This window comes from Hemitrygon akajei, chromosome 10 (assembly GCF_048418815.1).
Source record: "Hemitrygon akajei chromosome 10, sHemAka1.3, whole genome shotgun sequence".
Lineage (NCBI taxonomy): Eukaryota > Metazoa > Chordata > Chondrichthyes > Myliobatiformes > Dasyatidae > Hemitrygon > Hemitrygon akajei.
In genome coordinates, this window is record NC_133133.1 from 18,013,274 (window position 1) to 18,035,629 (window position 22,356).

The window sequence follows — 22,356 nt, forward strand, 5'->3', positions numbered from 1 at the left end:
GAGTCAGACAGGTAAAAAGATAGTAAGAGAAACAGACAGAGAGAGTGAGTCAAGAAAACAAAAGAAACAGAAGAACAGCAGAAACAGATGGAAATAAAACAGACAGAGTAATGGATGAGATCAGATCAGAAACTTTTTTACGTATTCTATCCAAAAGTAAAAAAAGCCAAATTTATTTAACTGTTCACATGGCCCAGGCTTATTTTTCCATGTAGTTCATAATGCATCATCCAGGGTACTGGTATTACAACAATTACATTTTCTTGGAGTACATTGCCATGACCTTCAATCTAGAATGAGATAAGACATCAGCCATGGTAATGCTAATAAGAATCTGCTAGGCAAGTTACATACTGAAATGTTAGCACTTAGAAAGGATTTATTCACTGAGGGGTATTCAAACACTGACATCTAGACACAGAACAAAAACAGAGAAGCCTGCCACATGTAATAATTCTCTTGATGACATGATAACAGTGCTTTCTATTTTGTTTTGCATAAAGAGAGGTCTATATTGTAATCTGTTCACAATAATTTCAAGTTATGTTTGTAGTGATTAGCCAATAATTTAAATTAAACAATAGAAGTGACACAGCAGAGCAGGGATTTAGTGGAAGGAAATGGTAACCAGAAAATTTGAATTAGGCGATAAATGGGGTTTTATACATCTTCACCAACAACAACTTCTTTAGAATTTTCAAATTGTAAAAGTAAAAATACATATGGGATTGTAATTGGAATATAGATCAAAGTTAAATTCATTTCCTCAATCAGGTTACCTGACCAGCTCAATTTATAAAACCTAACATTTATTTTAAAGGAAGCTATGTGATACTTTAAGCAATATTTCTGGGAATTTTACACCTACCGTGTGAATATGAATTACCAATTACAGGGAGAAAAACATAATTTGACAATATACGATACAAGTAAAAAGGAGGAAGTAGAGAGAGAGAAAAAGTTGTGTTGCTGTAAGATCCAATTTATTCTTCTCAATAAATTAACAAGATTAGGTGCTCTGAGTTTTTGTTACCTAGACCCACAGGGTTAGAGCTCATGGTCTGTATCACTTAAACTCAGAAGGAAATTACAACAGATCTTGATTTCTCAGTGGTAATACCCTCACCTTTGAAGTCAGAAGGTTATAGGTTCAAGTTCCAATCCAGGCTTTTAAGTATAAAATCTGGGACCGACACACCAGTGTAATAGTGAGAGAGCACTGCATCCTTGTAGCTGCAATAATTATGACTCTAAGTATCTGGCGCACGGCTGTGGCCCCGCTCTTAACTGGATATAAACTTGCCATGCCATTATTTTAAGGACATTTTCTAAGGCCCTCTAAGTGTTGCTGAACAGATTACGTGGCCATTATCACATTTAATTTTGTGGGACCCAGTTGTATATAAATAAGAACAAGGAATGGGAGAGTCTCAGTGCAAAACATCAACTGTTTGTTCATTCCCATGGATGTGGCCTGACCTGCTGAGTTCCTCCAACATTGTGTGTGTGCTGCTAAGGAATGGGTGTAGTCAATATAATCTCTTGAACTTGCCCCAGCCACTCAATAAAATCTTAGTGCATACAGTATTCAAGATTGTTTATTGCCATTCTTCAGTACATGAATGTAAAGGAGAATGAAATGATTGTGATTCTGCATCCAATCCCCAAACGTAGTTAGCACAGCACTATGGTCCAAGAACCTACTTATCTCTATAGTCAGTCCAAGAATCTACTTACTGATGAAGGGTTTCAGCCTGAGGTGTCGACTGTTTGTTCCCCTCCATAGATGCTGCCCGACCTACTGAGTTCCTCTACCATTTCAGAGTTTAAAGTTCAAAGTAAGTTTATTATCTAAGTACATATATGTCACCATATACAACTCCTTGTGGGCATAATCAATAAATCCATTAACCAAAATAGAATCAATGAAAGAAAGCAACCAGTGTGCAAAAGATAACAAACTGTACAAAAACAAAAAGAAAGAAAATAAATGAAATAATAATAATAATAAATAATCACTAAATATTGAGAACATGAGATGAGTCCTTGAAAATGAGTCTACAGGTTGTGGGAACAGTTCAGTGATGGGGTGAGTAAAGTTGAGTGAAGTTATCCCCACTGGTTCAAGAGGCTGATGATTGAGGGGTAATAAATGTTCCTGTGTGAGTCCAGGGCCGGATGGCATCAGCAAGAAGACAGCATGACTGGGAGCATTTTGGGTGTGTTGATCTACTTTCCACCTTGAACATCTTCAAGGGCTCAGCTCTCTGAGGTAGAAATTTGCAACACCCACAACCCTCTGAGGGGGATATTCCTTTTCATTTCCATCTTCAGTAGATGACCCTATTATTCTGATACAATGCTTCCACCTTGTCAGCAAGACTTTCCAAATCTTCTTCCTGTCAATAATAACCTACATTTCCGAAAGCACTCTGTGCAAAGTGTTCTGGGACATCCTGAAATTATGAAAGGCATTGTATACAAGCACAGGCAGTCTTACCTTACACGTCACTTGTAAAGAAAACAGATTTGTTCTGCTATGTATACACTTGCAGAGTATGTAAACATAGATGTCTATATTCATTCAAACTCAGATTCATTTTTATTTATCACCAGTACATTGAAACATACAGTGGAATGTGTTGTTTGTATTAACAACCTGCACAGCCTAAGGATGTCCTGGGGGCAGCCCACAAGTGTTGTCACACATTCCAGCACCAACATAGAAAGCCCACAATGTTCAGCAGAACAACAGGGACCACAACAAGCAACAAGACAACAACAGCAAAACAAGCCAGAGACTTTTCTCCCCAGGGTGGAAATGGCAAATACAAGGGAGTATAATTTTAAGGTAATTACTGAAAAGTACAGTGAAGATGTCAGACATGAGGAAATCTGCAGATGCTGGAAATTCAAGCAACACACGCAAAATGCTGGTGGAACGCAGCAGGCCAGGCAGCATCTATAGGGAGAAGAGCTGTCGACGTTTCGGGCCGAGACCCTTCGTCCTGACGAAGAGTCTCACCAGCGCTTCTCCCTATAGATGCTGCCTGGCCTGCTGTGCTCCACCAGCATTTTGTGTGTGTTGCGTGAAAATATTAGAGTTAGTTTGTTTTTTTACACAGAGGGAGTTTGGTGCATTGAATGCACTGTTAGACCTCCCATCCATGAACTTTTCCAAACTTCTCTTGAATGTTGAAATCAAAAATCAAATCTGCATCCACCACTTCCTCTGGCAGTCTCGTTCCACACTCACTACCCTTTGAGTGAAGAAATTCCCTCTCATGTTCCTCTTAATCTTTATACCTTTCACCCTTAACCCATGACCTCTAGTTCTCATTTCACCCAAACTCAATGAAAAAAAACCTGCTTGAATTTCCCCTCTCTATACCCATAATAATTTTGCATACTTCTATCAAATCTCCCTCATTCTCCTACACTTCAGGGAATAAAGTCCTATCCTATTCAATCATTTCCCTATTTAACTCAGGTATTCAAATCCTGGAAACGGCCTTGTAAATTGTCTCTGTACACTTTCAATCTTATTGATAGCGTCCTGTAGGTCTTGTCTTTCACAAATAATCAAAATGTCTAAGGACTCTCTTAGACATTTAAAATAATGTTAATAACATGTTAAGAATGTCTTAAGATAATTCCTCCCCAGCACACCTGTATACATTTGCCCTAACTATAACCCTCATAATTTTGTACACCAATGGTCTATGTTCTATGTCTTGGAGCACTTCACCAACAACGAAAGAATTTATGCATGGCCAGTGTACAAATCGGAAATTCAACAGGGCTCCAACAAACAGCAAGGAGATAAATGTGCAGATAACTGGGAGATAAGCCACAAATGTCCACAGTTAGGTCTCTCGTGAGTTAATAGTGGCCAAACCTCTCAAGCGGCATCCTAAACGGAGTTCACTGCCCTGGGTCCCAAATATCGAGGCATAATATTGATAAGCAGTCCCAGTTTAAACCACGATATCCCCTCCCTCCCAGGGCTGAAATGTAGATCCCACCGCATTCCAGGAGCGAAGGAAAATGAATGGAGGGTGAAGCGAGCCATTTAAAATAGTCTGGTTACTGAACGATGCCGAACCAGGAAACAAAGCCACTTTTATTGCAGCTACTACATCACAGAGAAGAGAACCCGGGATAAAAAACAATGACCGCGTTCAGCTTTGTTTGACTTTGGAAAGAAAGCACCGTTTGTGCTGAGCTAGCTTCAAGACAGAATACCGGTTTAGTCACACACAAAAGGCGCGCGCACAAACACGCTGAATCAATACCACAGCCAGCAAAGTGTATAAAATTAAGAGCTAACAATATTTTCATTTCCTTCCTTGGGGGAGCACCTGCTATATTGAAATCAACCTTTTTTTGTGTGTGTGAAAGAACGTTTGAATGGTGCACGCTATTGGGACACTGTTGACAGTCTATCAAGCCGTATTTAGTGCAAAACAGATCCACTGAGGCGATTATGGACCCACTGGTCTCGGCGCCATACGCCTGCTCTTTATTCCTCTCCATAGACGCTGCCTGGCCTGCTGAGGCCCTCCTGCACAGAGAGTGTAGTGTGTGTTACTCTGGACCCACTTGCTTCTACCCCTTTGTGGGCAGAGTGCCTGTTGAGCCTCTCCACAGAGCACAATGCATCATTAAGGGGCTGGTTGGATTAACCATCTGAACCCCTGGGACTAAACCAGAAAGCAGCGACAGTGAAACCCGCTCTGGCAATAAAAGCGCGGAATAGGCCCTTACAGGCACGCCGCCCCCCCCCCCCCGAAAAAAATCCCCCGATTTAATCTGAGCCTGATCGCGGGAGACCAATGAGCCTACCAACCGGTATGTCTTCGGACAACGTGAGGAAACCGACGTGGTCATGGTGAGCTCCTTTACAGGCAGCGGCGGGAATTGAACCCTGGTTGTTGGTACTGTCAAGCGTTGCGCTAACCAGTATGCTAACGGCACTTTGTGAGGTAAATGACTAACTACACGCATTCGCGTTCTAGTCTGCCGTACGTGATAGAAAATTACAGTAAATATCTATTGTCTTTATTCGTTAACAGGCATATGTAACAGACCAGGGCAACCGTATAGATTGTGGGGGGGGGGGGGGGGGGTAGGGTGAGAAAGCCAAAGATGAATTCAGAAGGTTTGGCATCTTCATAGCCCCACAGCTAAATTTCCTAGTGGCCAACCATTTTCATTCCAGTTCCCATTCCCATTCCACATGTCGGTCCACGGCCTCTAGAGCCATGGTGAGGCCTCTCTCGGGTTGGAGGAATAACACCTCATATTCCATCTGGGTGGCATCCAACTTTATGGTATGAACACAGATTCCTCCAAATTTCTGTAATTTCCCCCCTCCCTTTCCTTCTTTCATACCCCACTCTGGCTCCTCTCTTTCCTCACCTGCCTATCTTCTTCTCTCCCTGCTGCCCCTCCTCCTTCCCTTTCTCCCATGGTCCACTCTCCTTTTCTATCATTTCCTTCTTCTACAGCCCTTTATTTACCCTTTCCACCTTTACCTCCCAGCTTCTTATATCATTAACCCCCCACCCACCGGGCTTCACCTGTCACCTAGCTTCTCCTTGTACCCCTCCCCCGACCTTCTTCCCCCTTTCTTTTTTTAGTCCTGATGAAGGGTCTCACCCTGAAATGTCTACTTTGTTTATTTCAATAGATGCTGTCTGACCTGCTGAGTTCCTCCAGCATTTTGTGTGTGTTGCTCTGGATTTCCAGCATCAGCAGATCTGTGTTTGTGACAGTAACTAGTTTCCCTGACTACATGGATTCAACATATTAGCCTGTGGGTGAACTAAGAAATACAGGGGTCACAAATATGTTAACAAGGACACCAGTAGCATTACAAAGACTTTAACGGGCTGAAGTTAAAAGTTAACCAAACATGTGAAATACTACTAAGTGGCTTGGTTAACTGTTTCTTCCTGGTTTGCCAGGAACTAATTAACCAATGTCTCACTCAAAGCCCAAAGGCAAATTCTGTTTTAACTGTTTACCGTGTAAATCTGCCGGAATGATAAAAGATTAGGAAGGTCCATGACTTCTGCCAGTATTGCATCACCCCTCACTAGAAAGCCACTGATCAGAGCTGATTGGTCACTTCAACTTCACAGCCAGACTTCAAGACTGAAAACCAATTCACATTTCGCTATAAGCAAAAGCACCTTCAAAGTACAAATTTATTATCAAAGTGCATACCTGTATATGTCATTAGATACTACCCTGAGATTCATTTTCCTACAGGCATCCACAAACAAATAAAAAAGACATACAAGAAAATCAATGAAAAACTACACAGAAAGACTGACAGGCAACCAATGTGCAAAAAAAAAGCAAACTGTGCAAATATTAAATTGCAGTTATATAAATAATATTGACAACATGGTTCAAATGATCCAGATAGTTCTGTCTATTATCAGAGAAAGTATACAGTATACAACCCGACACACTTGTCCTCACAGACCTCCACAAAAAAAGAACCCCAAAAGAACGAACGACAAAAAAGCGTTAGACCCCCCCAAAGCCCCCCTTCCCCACACAAGCATCGACGCAACAACCTCCCCCTCGCCCCCCCCCCAAGAGTTGCAGAGTCCTTGAAAGTGAGTCCATAGGTTGTGGAATCCATAGTTCAATGTTAAGGTGAGTGAAGTTATCTACGGTGGTTCAGGAGCCCCATGGTTGAAGGGTAATAACTGTTCCTGAACCTGGTGGTGTGGGATCTAAGGCTCCTGGACCTCCTTCCAGCTGAACAAATGATTTTACCAAGGTCTCTCCATGAAGAACCAGAGTGAGTGCCAAACATTTTGTAACCTGAGTCACCAGCATGAAAAGGGATATATGTTACAGCGCTAAAATGCTGCACTGTGTAAGATTAATATCATCTAAATCAATTGGTTCTTTGTTCTAGATTGATTTCCAAATTTGAAAATAAAAGATCCAAGGATAATTTCATAAACTCAGTCCAACCTGATTCAGCAGTGGGTGGAGGTACTTGTAGACCGAGCTTATTGACAAATTACTCACAATCTCCGAATACAGAGGCAATACTTTGGAGAGACTGTAGCTAAATCCTCAGATTTTCCATTTTCAAGTTAAGAATGTGAGCAATACGAGGAGAAATATCGCAGCTCTGGCTAAATATCTTTGCTATTTTCATTGCATGCAATATTTATCAGTGAACCATTTCCATGCTTTCTATTTTAAGATGGCATAAAGAACAGCACAGCCCGGGCCTGTTTTGATTGTTTATTTCCACACAATGCACTCTTGCAACAGCCTGCGGGGACAGGACCGAAGTAGGTCAACACAGTCGGCAATCTGCACGAGAAGACCCCATTAGACATCCTCCTCAGGAGGGTGGAGGGGGACAGCAAAGATGCAGAGAGCTGACAGTACGACACATAATTAAGTCATACAACTGTCTTCCCCACTTCAATCTTTTTATCCTTGCAGTTGGTACTCAAGTTCATCCAGCATCTAAACAGATTCATTTCTTTTATCACATGTAGGCTGAAGCATACAGTGAAATGTGTTTTACGTTTAGAAACCAACATAACCTAAAGATGTGCCGGGGGCTGCGCGCAAGTGTCGCTACCCATTCCGGTGCCAAAGAATATCATGCCCACCATGTCCAGAAAACAACACAAGCAACAACAACATAATAAAACAAATGTAAACAAGCCCCTTTCCCACACTCCCACCTACACACACACAGATAGGCCTCCAACCCCCAGAAAGGCCACCTCAGGGCCTCCGACCTCCAGTCCCTAACCTGGACTCACAGACATTGGGCCTCTGACCCTCCAGACTTGCCGACTTCAAACTACAGCCTCGACCTTCAGGATATCATGGTCAGCATCGTGGCATAGTGGTTAATGTAATGCTATTACAGTGCTAGTGACCCAGGGTCAATTCCCACTGCTAACTATAAAGAGTTTATAAATTCTCCCTGTGACCACGTGGATTTCCTCCTACATTCCAAAGACGCATGTACAAGTTAGTAGGTTAATTGGTTATATAGTTGTAAATGTTACATCGGTTACATAGCATGAGCTAGAAGGGCCTGTTGGTGACTGTATCTCTAAATAAAAATCTTCCCTACTTTCCCCTTGTTAGGTCAATGAACTTTACCCCACCAGCAGTCAGAATACAACAAGCTCCGGCCTCGATTACATTTTATAGTCACATCACTTTAATCAGGTTGAAAATCACTGAATCGAACGACCCGTGCTCGGCCTATTCCCTCACTGTTTGACCGAATTGCTAGAAATTTTTGCCGCCCAGTTTAAACCCTGTATGCTCTATGGCAGATTTGATTCCTATTATCCTAACAGAAGGGCAAGGGGTATAAATCTTTCAGGTACTGGAGAAACACACACAAAATGCTGGATTGATTTCCTGTGCTCTGTCCACCACAAAAGGCGGGCTTTCCCGGTGGTATGCTCTTTAATTCCACTTCCCATTCCCATATGTCAGTTCGTGGCCTTTTCTATGGCCATGATGAGGCCACATCCAGGCTGAAGGAGCAACACCTCATTTTCAGCCTCATTAGCCACCAATCTGATGGCATGAACATTATTTCTCCACCTTCTGGCAATTTCTCACCCCTCCCCTTTCTCTTTTTCCATTCCCCATTCTGGCCTCCCTCCTACCCCCTTCTGTTCTCCTCACCTGCCTTTCATCGCCCCCTCCCCTCCACTTCCCGGTGCCTCTTCTCCTTCCCTTTCTCCTATGGTCCAATCTCCAATCAGATTCCTTGTCAGTCTTTACCCCTTCCAACTATCACCTCTCAGCTTCTTACCTCATCTTGCCCCCTCACCCATCCACCTACTTTTCCCCTCATCTGATTTCAACTATCACTTTCTAGCTTGTACTGCTTCCTCTTATTTCAGGCTTCTTCCCCCTTCCTTTCCAGTCCTGGTGAATCATTGACTATTTATTACCCTCCATAGGTGCTGCCTGACCTACTGAGTTTCTGCAGCATTTTGCATGTCACTCTGGGTTTCCAGCATCTGCAGAATCTCATGTTCAAATCTTGGAGTTCCCTTATCAGATGGAAAGGCAAAGCAGTTATTTATTGCAAGGAACAGGATTATTTTCCCTGCACCCTAAACATAGAAAGTGTAAATTTAATGAAGGTGCCTAGGCATCGTGCAGCACAGTAGTGTAACGCTATTACAGCCCAATAACTGGGTTCAACTCCCGTCACTGACTGTTAGGAGTTTCTATGTTCTCTCTGCTTGGTTTTCCTCTGGGTGCTCTGGTTTCCTCTCACATTACAAAGACATAAGGGTTAGTAGGTTAATTGGTCACATGGGTATAATAGGGCAGCACAGGCTTGTTGGTCAGAAGGGTCTGTTCCTGTGCTGTATCTCTAAATAAAAAGAAAATGTACTGTATGGTGGAGCACCGATGACTTGGATGGGAGGCAGTTGGGTCGTTGCTAAGGGTCACCCAAAACCCTGTCCACGTGGTGAACACTTTACTCTTCTGCAAGGAAAGGCATGAGATGTACTTCAGCTTTTAACTTGTGAAGTGGAAGAGCATCTGGAACTCTGAAGTCTGCAACACAAGAGACTGGGAGCTGCGATACACTAGACTATTTTCTCTATGATATCACATCGAGTTGCAGATCAGTCATCTCCACCCATCCAGGGCTCACACAGGCTTGGCCGTAACCTGCTTGCAAATTACTTCAAAGAAATTGATCCTTAAAAGATTTAGCAGATTATCTGCATCCTTGACATCTGATCTCTTTGTACCCATTTCTAACTGAGAAGGAGGGCTTGCAGAATGTAACACAAAACTAATGCCTTTGAGGATCTATTATTTTTGTAAAAGATCAAGGTAGTATTTTTTTTCATCCAACTGGTACTGAAATAATAGTCTCCTGAAGACTGAGGTTTTTTTTTTTAAACAGTGAGTGGTGAGTGTGTGGAACGCCCTACCAGGGGTGGTAGTAGAGGCAGATACATCAGGGTCATAAGAAACTCTTAGATAGGCATATAGATGAGAGATAAATGAAGGGCTCTGTAGGAGGGAAGGGTTAGCTTGATCTTAGAGTAGGTTAAATTGATCAGACATTCTTACATCACAAGAAGGTCTGGAGAACCTTCTGGTGTAAGAATGTCACAAAGTTAATGCAGCTCCAAAAGCTGAGAAGATAGTGGGTTCAAAATGACATGAGGGGAAAAAAAAGTTCTACCCACTGAGTAGTTAAGGTATGAAATGTGATCTCTGTGCTAGGAGGAAGGTGCAGCAGCAGTGTTCTACCAGGAGCTGGGTAAGCATCTGAAAGGCAACATTGTGGGCCGAAGGGCCTGTATGGTAATGTTGGATGTATAGTTCTGCTTCAGTACTTTATCTTTCATTTCAGCAATATACCCCAACTTTGAAACAAATAAGCTAAACCCTTGTTTCAAAAACAATGCAAAATATTTGTTACAGCATTTAAACATGATTCTTCCCCCTTCTGGGCCACAGGTGACAGTAAAATTGGAAGAAACTAGAGAGATACCACCGGGACATATCAAGCAACAGTAATGGGCTCTTCGCAGCTGGAGAAACAAACAATGTGGAATGGCAATTTGGATTTATTAGAACCTTATGCTGCTCTCACTGCTGTGGTCCTGTTAGCTAAAAGGCATGGAACAAGTGACTATTAGCCTGGTGCGTGCAATCCCAAATTGCCAGTTTAAATTTTGGTATCCAAGGAGAGCTTTTTTTTTCCATCACAGATGAGTTGATAAATTAAAAACTTCTGTTGGGCAGATTTAGATTAAGACAATTTTCCTTCCAAACCATAATTAGGCAGCCATGAATATTCCACACAGACAGGAACAGGTGGATTTTCAATTTAAACAAGTGGTTTTGCATATATCTGAGATCTCAGGACTAGAAAGAGACAGGAGCAGTCATTGAAAATGCCTGGTCAATCAGGCAAGTTCCAACACCACCCCACTCGATCACCCTTCATGTCTCATCATTCTGTTTGATCTGGTTAACATAAGGACTTTCACCAAAATTGCTCCCAGCTGTATTTGAACAGGTAATATGTTTAACCACCACCCCCCACCAAAAGGATATTGTTAACTGGTTGAACTCCTAATCAATTAACAAAAAAAAGAACATCTGTGAAAGGTTGAAATACACAGTCCTGATGAAGGGTTTTGGCCTGAAATGTTGACTCTTTGTTCCTGTCCATAGATGCTGCCTGACTTGCTGAGTTCCTCGAGCCCTCCGGCATTTTATGTCTGTTACTCTGGATTTCCAGCATCTGCAAAATTTCCTGTGTTTATACATAGCAACTGACCTAATTCTTTTAACAAGTTGAGCAGGGAAGTTCACAAGATCGATCCCGGGAAGGAGCGGGTCAATATATGGAGAGTGTTTGATGGCTCAGGGACTGTACTTGCTGGAGTTTGGAAGGATTGGGGGGGGGGGGGGGGGGGGAGAAGAATTTCATTGAAACCTATTGAATATTGAAAAGCCTAGTTAGAGTGGATGTGGGGAGGATGTTTCCTATAGTTGAGGAGTCTAGAACCAAGAAGGTGTAGCCTCAGAATACAAGGATTTCCCTCTATAACAGAGTTGAGAAGGAATTACTTTACTCAGAGTGGTGAATCTGTAGAATTTATTGCCACAGATGGCTGTGGAGGCCAAGTTAAAGCAGACGTTGATAAGTTCTTGATTAGTAAGGGTGTCAAAGGTTATGGGAAGAAGGCAAAAGAATGGTGTTGAGAGAGATAATAAATCAGCCATGATGGAATAGACTCAATGGGCTGAATGGTCTAACTCTGCTCCTGCTGTATGATTTATGGTCTTTTGTTTTTGGACACGGTCACGAACAGGATGACTTGCTGGTATACGTGAAGTTATACTTGGCAATGTTTACGTTTTTCTTGCTTTCTACAGTGTGAATTTGTGGGGATAGGTCAACCTTCTACAGCGAATGGCCAGTGCAAATGAATTTAGAAAGCCAAACAAAGTCCATACTTGGCCACCCACAGTCAACATGATCCAGATAGTAATTGGATCTCACATTAGGTCTGAAATTTAAAATTGCTTCAACTTGATGAAGGAGAATTCAGTAAGGACAGCACGGTTAGCACAAACATTTTACAGTGCCAACAATCACCAAGCGGGGTTTTATAAAGGAAGAAAGCAGGTGTTCCCAATCTTTTCTATGCCATGGACCCCTACCATTAACCAAAGGGTCCGTGGACCCCAGGTTGGGCACCCCTGGAATAAAGAGTCAACGTTTTGAACCCTTAACTTCATCAGGACTCTAATTTAGGATCTCCCTAACTTCTCAGTTAGAAATTCTCTAATTTGTGATCTAAGAACATCTGAAATATTGAGCTGCATTTGCCTGATGCTGGAAATCTAGTCTCTCCCTCAATATTTAAGAATTTGTACTTTAAGAATGGCAGAAGCATGTTAAAGATAAGGGAGTCTCACGCGGTTCCATCTAGGATAAAGGCGAGTCGTTCTTAACCCTTGGCACACAGTGCATCTCTCCATTGTGACATCTTCTGTTATTTAATCAACGGGCAGTTCCAAGAGTCATTCTCAACTAATTAACTTCAAGAAAAACTAGTGCTCTGAACACACAGCTTGCATATGGCTGTAATTCAATTAGCAGGCTGTTAATAGAGATACGCTAGCAGTAATAGGTTCAAGATAAGTATAGTAACATTATTTGACCTAGAAATGTATCTAGTAGGGATGCATATATAAATGAGAAAATCGCACACAATCGTCAGAAATTATTCAACCTCCCTTTTTTCTGAAGAGAAGTAAACTTTAAATTTCTTGTTTCTGCTGGAACTGACAAAATTTAGGGGCAAACTAACGATGCAAACAAAGTAATAAATCACTCTCTTTTTCACACATGCGCACTTGTGAGGACAATTTGAACGCAGGCCGCTGACTGACACCACCTGACCTGTTGGACTGTGGGTTGGATCTCAAATGTAGCTTGGCTCTTGTGAAAAGAAATACAAGTTTGAAAAGGACCTGAAAAGAAAGAGGACGGTTGGGTTTTGCAGAGCACGTTCACATCTGTCAGGAGAACGCTCGCCAAACAGCATCTATCAGGAGAAGATTTTCAGCAACTTTTCCCAAACCAAATTCACCTTCTTGGGATGCAACGTCGGTACTGATTTAACCTTAAATGATAAAAGTAGATTAATCACTTAAATAGTTAAAAAAAGTAGTAGTTTCCAACTTTTAAGAGAAATTTGGATAGGCACATGGATGGAAGGGGGCATGGTTCGCATGCAGGTCAATAGGACTAGACAGAATAATAGTTCAGCATGGACTAGATGGGCAGAAGGGCCTGTTTTTGTGCTGTAAGGGTAAATTAACTATCACAATGTTTTTTTTAAAATGCATGTGTGGTTGTGAGTACATTTTGAACACAGGCTGCTGACTTCACCGGACTGTTGGACTGTGAGTTTCTGTGCTACGATTCTAGTGAAAGGTTGGGTCAGGGATTCTCGCGGCTGCTGGTTTGCAAATTAAATTGTAGGATATGCAAGCAGTCAGTCTGCACATTTGTGGGTCTTGATGGATTCAAAGCTGGCACTTGGAGTCAGAAGCATCAAACAAGGTCTGCTTCATCCTCGGCAAAATATTAGGTTGTAATTCTGCACCTTCACAGGAAAAGCACCTGCAGATCAGCGACGCTGCCAAGGTTACTCTTCAGTGACAGGGGAGCCAGTTTATTATGGTGATCCACAGAAACCAATCCCTCTTCTTGGATCATTTATCTTTCCAGCAAAGTGACATATGGCTTTGTCTACACGTGCTCTCCGCATTGTATCTGTCCCTGGAAACACCTATCTCTTTCTACTGCCACCAGGCTATCTTGTAAGTATGCTCAAACAGAATTTAAAGGTAAAGAATCACCATTTAACTTAAATAGTATTAGTTAAACAAAACAAGCTGACTACATGTTTCCTATGGTATATTTTGACAAATTCCTATCACTACACAATGACTGATTTGCCAACATTCTAGTATATTTATCAGTGTAAGCTGGAAACATTCAAGAGGACGCAAAGCACAGTCTGACTCTGTACACGTATTTGAAGAGAAAATGTATTGAATGGTTCGTGTCGAACTGTACAGGAACAGTTGACAAGGATTCAGGCTTAGCGGGCAGGTGCTCTTGCTGGCATCCCTAGGCTAAAGTAATGTAGATGTTGTGAAGTGGAAATAAAAACCAGAAATCGTTGATAATGCTCAGTATGTCAAGTGGCATAGATTCATATAGTTCCCTTAAATAAAACACCTTTCACCCTTAACCCCTGACCTCTAATGGAGGTCAGCGTTTTACACTGCAATGAAAGGTCATTGACCTAAATGGCTGTTTCTCGCCCCAGAGCAGTTGCTGACTTTGGCATGGACTAGATGGACTGAAGGGCCTGTTTCTGTGCTCTACTGCTCGATGACTTGCTCAGTATTACCTGTGCTTATTGTTGCTAGCACTGAACATGCAGCACAGAAAACATTCTTCATTATAGCTTCCACCAAACCCACTTCATCTCACAATCCACTTTTACTTTCCACGCCAACCTGTACTTCCATCAGTTTATCAACTTTCCCTAAAATACACCATGTTATTCACCACAGTCACTCCTTGGTGTAGTTAGCTGCACACTATAAACATTGCCTTGATTAGCTTTATTTTGTCACATGTACACATACATCAAAAGATACAGGTGAAAGGCGTTGTTTGCGTCAAATTGAATCAGAGAGGATAGTGTTGGGAGCAGCCCACAAGTGTCACCACGCTTCTGGCACCAACATAGCATGCCCACAACTAACTAACCCTAAATGCACGTCTGTGGAATGATGGTTAGAATAGGGTTTCTTTGGTAAAATTGCTCTGAATTCTCTGGTGGATCTATTAATGGCTGTTTTATATTTATATATTCAGAGATACAGTACAGAACAGGCTCTTCCAGCCCAATGAGCCACATCACCCAGCAACCCGCTTGTTTAACCCTAGCCTAATCACAGGACAATTTACAATGATCCATTAATCAACTGGCAGGTACATGTTTGGACTATGGGAGGAAACTGGAGCACCTGGTGGAAACCCGTGTGGCTCTCTGGGAGAACTGAGTCCTTACAGATGGCATTGGATTCAAGCTCTGAACTCCAACACCCTAAGCTGTAACAGCACCACACTAACCACTGCACTACCGTGGCACACCATGGATGAAAGAAGTACGGAGGACTGAAAGTTTAACTATAAGTCAGTATAGTTCTTGTGCAGAACAACCACACCTTGGCAACGTCTTGGCTCACTTTTAATGAGAAAGGCAAATTGAAAAGAATTCTGCAGTAAATTTTCAACCAATTAACCTATTACTCTCCCCTCTTTTGTACATAACATTAAGGAAAAGCCAAGTTTTATTCTTCAAAGGGTTACAATTGAATCAGTTTTGCTCCACTGCCACCCTGAAATAACTTTCTGACCAATTTTCCTTTACATGAGTTTCACTATATTTGATGATCACTCTTGGAGCCTTAGGTCCCACACCAGCAGGGTCAGGAACAGTTATTACCCTTCAGCCATCAGGCTCCTGGATCAACATGGATAACTTCACTCATTTGGACAACAAACTGATTTCACAACCTATGGACTCACTTTGAAGGACTGTACAACTCATGTTCTCAGCACAATGTGTGTACACGTATGTATGTATTTGCACATTTTGTCTTTTGCACTTTGGTTGTTTTTGTGTGTAGTTTTTCATTGGTTTTCTTTGTTCTACTGTGAAAGTCTGCAAGAAAATGAATCTCAGGGTAGTAGATGGTGACACATACGTACTTTGATAATAAATCTACTTTGAACGTTGAAGTTCAGAAGCTGAACAGGCCAACAGACATCAGAAACTCTGGAAGAATGCTTCTGATTCAACTTACAATCAAAATGACTTTTGTAGATCTGAAAACATCTTTACAATTGCAGGGCCAAATTCCCTAATCTGACTTGGCATATACAAAAAATCTTGAACTTTGTGATACACATCCGATTTCACATGCTACATGTGAAATCAGTTACATTCTTTTCAATTTTAGTTCAACCCCATTCCCCTTCCAATATGCTGGTCCATGGCCTCCTCTACAGCCACTCTCAGTTTGGATAGCCAACAACCTGACTGCACAACCATCAATTTACTTCTGGTAATTTCTCCACCCCTCCCCATTTTTTCCACTCTTTTCCCACTCCCCATTCTGGCTCTTGCTTACCCCTTCTCTTCTCTGCACCTGTGCATCACTTCCCTCTGTTACCCCTTCTCCTTCCCTTTCTCCCATGATCCACCATACTATCAGATTCCTCCTTCTTCAGCCCTCTATCTCTTCCACCTACCACCTCCCACCTCCCTACTTTATCTCCGCTTCCCCAAACGCCCACCTTCTCCCTCACCTGGTCTCACCTGTCATCCTGTACTCCTTCTCTTCCCCCCAACCTTATTCTGGCTCCCTTCCCCCTTCCTTTCCAGTCCTGATGAAGAGCCTTGGCCTGTAACAGCGAACGTTTCTTCATTTCCACAGATGCTGCCTGACCTACCGAGTTCCTCCAGCATTTTCCACGTGTTGCTCTAACTCCGTTCACAGTATTGAATTCAATCTCAAGTGGCAACTTGCCAGCGAGGCAGCTCTACCTGATGCAGACTTTGTTTTAATGGAGGGGGAGGGGGTTACAGGAGGAAAAAGTGGCGGCCAGGGCTCAGAACACAATACACAAACAGCCACAAGTCACAGCTGTGCTCACATGGGTTGTTTTCGGGCATTTCTGGACATCCTAACTCACATCGTCCTCCAGACAACCAAGCCGTCATGTAAATCACAAAGTGATAATGAGGAACAGTGCTGAGGGGTGGACGGATTATCTGTGTCTCTCACATGGTCCCCAAGCCAGAGCCTATAGCAGCAGTTCCAGCGAGGTTTGTGCCAGAGTCCAAATCAAGTTTTGTAGATTTTTTAAAAATTGTGCTTAGAAATGCGTATCAAAGGGGCTGCAATAATATAATGCCTTTCACAACCTCAGGATATCCCAAAGCTGTGAAAGATGCTCTATAAATTCCGTTCTTTTAATGCTGATTTATAAGCACAGGTTTTGGCCCTGATAAAGAAATTTGGAAGTACAGCAAATATTTTCCTCCTGTACTTCAGTGCACTTACAGATAATGTGGGAAATGCAGTGGCTAAAATTGCAGACAGCAAGCTCTTTACAACAGCAACGTAATAAACTGCAGAGGACTTGTATCATCCAGATGACTTGATGTTGGTTAACCGAAGCTGGGGAACTTCAGGGTCCTATCCTTTAAGTATTGCTAATCAGCCTCTCACATCAAGCTCAGGTTAGCACCTCGTCATCAAGATTGGATCACCACAGGGTGCAGTTTGGGCGGTTAAATTAGATTAGATTCAACTCTTACTTCATTGGAATGAAGCTGGAATGCTGTTGCAAACAGCACCATATTAAATAGATAGTGTACACTGCAGTGAAAAGTTTAGTGAACTGCACCTTCCCTGATAGAGTCTGACTTTACAATGTAGATTATAAAACAGGAGCAGGATTAGGCCATTCAGCCATCGAGTCTGCTCCACCATTTCACCATGGCTGATTTATTATCCCTCTCAATCGCAGACAAACTCTGAAGATTATTGATAATGGCTCGGGTCACCCATCTTGTAAAGACGCTGCTCAGAAGGCAATGGCAAACCACTTCTGTAGAAAAGTTTACAGAGAACCATCATGATTACCAAAGACCATGCTCATTCATGTCTTACCACATGATGATGATGATCACATACAAAATGCTGGAGGAACTCAACAAGTCAGGCAGCATTTATGGAGAGGAATACAGAGTCAACATTTTGAGCAGAGTGTCCCAGGGTCCAACTTCAGCAATGTCAGTGATGTGTCTAAGGCTATCCTTAGCTACAATGTGTAGAGATACCTGGTAAAGATTGGGCTGTTCAGCCATAGGCATACTAATGAGCCTGTTTGCTTGCTGTATGCCTCTAGTACCTGAATCATATTGTCCTTACACAGCCCAAATGGGGAACAGGGAATGAAGGAAAGGAGACGGCAAAGATTTAGTAACCATAAAGTGAGAATGACAGCAACATTCCTAGACAACAGAACTACTTGCATCTATATAGCACCTTCAGTATGGAATATTGTCCCAAGCTGCACCATGCCTAAAATGTTGTGCTGACCTTTACCCTACTCTGGTTTCTGCCATGGGAAAGTCTCCGTATCTTTGCATCTTATCAGCTTGTATATTTCTATTAAGTCATCTCTTATCCTCCAAAGAGAAAGGCCCTAACTAGCTCAATTCATTTTCATGAGACATGACTATATCATGGGATTCTTTCCATTGGAAAATATTTTAAGAGGCAGAACAAGTCTCAATAATGGTATAGCAAGAACGGCGACGGAAAATGATCGATTGTATGATGCACTTGCGGTAGCATCCTGTACTGTGCTGGCACCCCGGGAGTCAGAATGGGTCGACCTTTGGGGAAACTGGAGCCAACACCAAAAGAGAAAGAAAAACAAAGCATTGGAACACTTCTTTTTTCAGGCAGGCGCTCGGCCCACAAGACCATTCGGCCCATCCAGTCTGTTCCGCCATTCTATCAGTGCTGATTTATTATCCCTCTCAACCCCATTCTCCTGCCGAGCCTTTCAGCGAGTCGTTCCTTCAACTGCACAGAAAGCGCACATCCCACACATTCTATGCGACAGGGAAGCCGATTTCTCCGGCAAGCTTCTTTGCGAAACTTCTCAAACTTAGGCGGCGGGGGCTCGTTGCCGTCAGCACTTGATCGGTGAAAGGGGGGGGGGGGTAGCATCGGCTAGAGTCATCGTTGAATTTATGTTGTTAAAATAAAGTAGCCAATGTCCTCTCGCGCCAGAGGGAGCGAAAAACAATTGTAATCCGGCAAACGCAAGAAGGCAGACAAACAAGAGGAAATATTGACACTGCTGTCTATTTGTTGATGATAACTAAGCAACAGTGGAAATATACTTCCGCCTAATGCATTTGGATCGATGACGTTTTTGCAACCCACACAGCCCTGCAATCGCCATGCACGTCAGCAGGAAAACATTACATTTTTTTTCATGAAAGAAGAAGTCATGCTTCCTAAATTGGAGTTGTGTGTTCAGTGCACGACTGCTTCCCACGCACTCCCCCTGAGCCAGGGGTCCCATCAAACCCCAGGTTCTTCTTCGCTCCCCGGCCCGCCGCCACCTTTCCGGGGTCTCCCGATGCCTCCCCCCCCCCCCCACCCCCCCGTAAACTGGCAGAAACCAGCTGATCGCCAGGTTCAAAGTCATCTTGTCTCCTCATCACGGATGGCCTCGCTTGCTGCAGTTAGCAGGTCAGCAGTTTCCCTTCAGTTCAAGCCAGGCAGGAGAGAGAGGAGGGGGCGTGAGGGAAAGAAAGAGAGGGAGTGGGAGGGGGAGAGAGGGAGACAAATAGCGAGGACGGGATTGAGAGAGAGAGGAGAGAGGGCGGGAGGGATAGTGTGAGAAGGGCGGGAGAGAGAGAGAAAAGCGGCCGACCCCTTTCCTCTTAAATAAAAATATAAAGCACCTTTGTTTTTCTTTCTCCTTTCCTTGCACTGTCTGAGCTGCCTGCAGCTTCGAAATCTCTCCATCGATTTCGAGCACGGGTCAAATGAAAAGATTTGTCTACTTTTGAAAAGAATACAATAGAATCTAATGCACAATAAACAAACGATTAGAGCGAATGTTTTGAGTCTTCAGTGTCCTCGTGTTCTAGTCAATTATAGCTCAGTTTTCAACCTCCAGCACACACAAACACACAGAGTACACTGCAGGCAGTGAATGTGCTTTAAAACAATAAACCATGTTACAAATTATGTTTTTAAAGTGGACTTCAATGGCTACGAAGATCAAAGCGGTAACTACAAGCTCTCAGTCCAAGTCTGTGCCTCAAAACACATCGGCAGCAAACGTCGAGAAGGAAGGCGCGTGTTTTTTTTCAAACACTGCCTCATTTTTTTCCCTTTTGTTATTGTACTTTAAATTTCCCATTCAGGGCTCGAGTTGGGCTCCGCGTGGTTTGCTGAGGGCGATAGGCGCCCGATAGTAAATGTGACGTACGCTCCAAGACATCGCCTCTTGAAAGAGGAAAGCTGCCGTCACATGGTTGAATGGATAAGTAAAAGTGATCAGTTTTCCAACTTGATTCGGTGACTCGCCTTCCGCGGCTCCCCTTCCACCAGCCTTCAGTCCATTTACAAACTTAACCACCATAAACTCGCTCTGCACTGACACCATTAGCTCACCGCCGACCGCTTTCGAATCTTAACCTGTTTTTAATGCAACGAGGGGCTGATTTTATTTTGCAACCACTCCCCAAATGCACAAGTTCCCGAAGATATAACTCGGACCTGCTCTCCTCATTTCAGTAGAGCCCCTTCGCCCGGTTTGTGAAGGAAAGTCAATGCCAAATATTGCAATTAAGCCCTAATGAAACACGGCGGTAAACAGACTCTGGAGATTACTAAAACATCTGCAACATTATTATTTTCTCGTCTAGAAATTAACTGCACTGGAGATATCAAACTGAAGTTAATCCCGTCCTCACCTTGGCTAATGATCCCATGGAAACGATCAAACGCCTCAGTGTTAACCAACTTTACAGCCAGAGATAACGTGAACATGAACAAAATGCTTTCTAAATTACGCGCAATCCAGAACAAAAAAAAATAAAGCGCCGCTCAGTTTGTCAACAACAAAAAAAAATCCCTCGCACTCGTGTGTGTGTGTGTGTGTCAGGAAATTTAAAATTAACTAAAAGACATAATTTTTTAAAAAAAAGACATTTAAATCTTTTTCATGGGCGGTTCTCGCAGGTAACTCCCCGCCTCTGAATGATACCCCACTGATAACAAGAGACAAAGAGGGGCTTGTTACACGCACCAGGAATCCCGCGACCGTCTTTCCCAAGTCGTCTACACTCGAAAAGATCTTTGACAAATACACATCTAAGAACCAGTACTTGACAAATAACGGCTACACTGGGAGGGGGTGGGGGTGGAGGAGAGAGGTAGAACCACGCAAAAAAATGTTGAGAGAGCAGTTTATTACTAGTTCAGAAAATAAAAAATCCTCTTTAATCCCTGTGCAGTCAATACTAATCCCGGATAAATCAGACTCCTTCTCCGTCTCCCGCTTCACTCGTGAATCGGAAACTGCTTACTGAGTATTAATTACACAGATAACTAAAAGATGCTAGGCGCCCGAGATGGATCACAATAGACAAAAAAACAGGAAATATACACACACACACATCTTTCGCAATATTTAGCAAATGTCAGCTGGAGCGCCCCGGGGAGAGGGGAGATGGCTAACCGACTGAGATTTCACTGATTAACGTTTAAATTTAAACACCGTAAATGATTTGCAGGGGGACAAACTTCCTTATCCCGGATTAATTCGGGGGATTCGCAGTCCGGCAACGCTGCCCAACCTCGGCTTCTTTCTTTCTCTCCTCAACGTGAGGTTCTCAACTAAGATCAGCTAACCTGTGCCTCTCTCGGTCTTCGGGTCAACCTTACAGCCGGGGAGACTGTGCGAAAGATTGCTATTTAAATAAAAACACAAGTTGAGATTTTACGTACCGAGATGTGCTGTTCCATACGAGGTGCCTCGACTCTCTGAGACACAAGTAACATCGTGCAAAGATCGCTCAGGTTTAAAATCCACTTTGGATAAAAAGTAACGCGATATAACGGCCGCCGACTTCCCCTCTAAATCTCACACAAGTTCATCCCACGGCGTGTTATGCAGCCGCTGATAATTCTGTGTCTCTCTTGAATGTTGCCAAGTACATTAGCATCAGCCTACGGCAACCCGGGCAGCGGGCGGGGCTGGTCTCCCAGACCGGTATGGATAGGGCAGCTCCAACACAGCGTCAAGGAGGGGAGGGAGGGAGGGAGCACAAGGGGAATGTACGCCAGCGACTTGCGCAAGCCGCGCTCTAAAAGGCATTCTGGTCATCGTAGTTCGCCCCGTGACGGGAGGCGGAGAGAGGACGCGAAAGTCACCAGTGAATCCGCTCTTCGCGATCCAAGAGAAACTTCTTCGCCTAAGGAGTAGGTGAAGCGATTAAAACCAAACTTGGTTCCATTTTCGCTCCCCATGATCTCAGCGCCTCCCGAAGCATTTCTCAGCCAGTGAGATACTTCTCAAATGTATTCGCATGAAATGTGTTTACGTACGGCAGTCTTTTGCGAGCGATAACGGTGCGATGACCC

The 22,356-nt window shown here is 43.1% G+C and overlaps 1 protein-coding gene across 2 annotated transcripts in view; it reads right to left on the minus strand.

Moving 5' to 3' along the window:
* Positions 1 to 21,964, minus strand: part of LOC140734182 (mastermind-like protein 2) — a 135,699-nt gene extending 113,735 nt beyond the window's left edge. For both annotated transcript variants that reach the window (XM_073057829.1, XM_073057831.1), the window contains exon 1: positions 21,721 to 21,964. In XM_073057829.1, the coding sequence (XP_072913930.1) occupies positions 21,721 to 21,774 (54 nt within the window). In that variant the 5' untranslated portion in view covers positions 21,775 to 21,964. The remainder of the gene's footprint in view (positions 1 to 21,720) is intronic.
* Between the last annotated feature and the right edge of the window lie 392 nt (positions 21,965 to 22,356).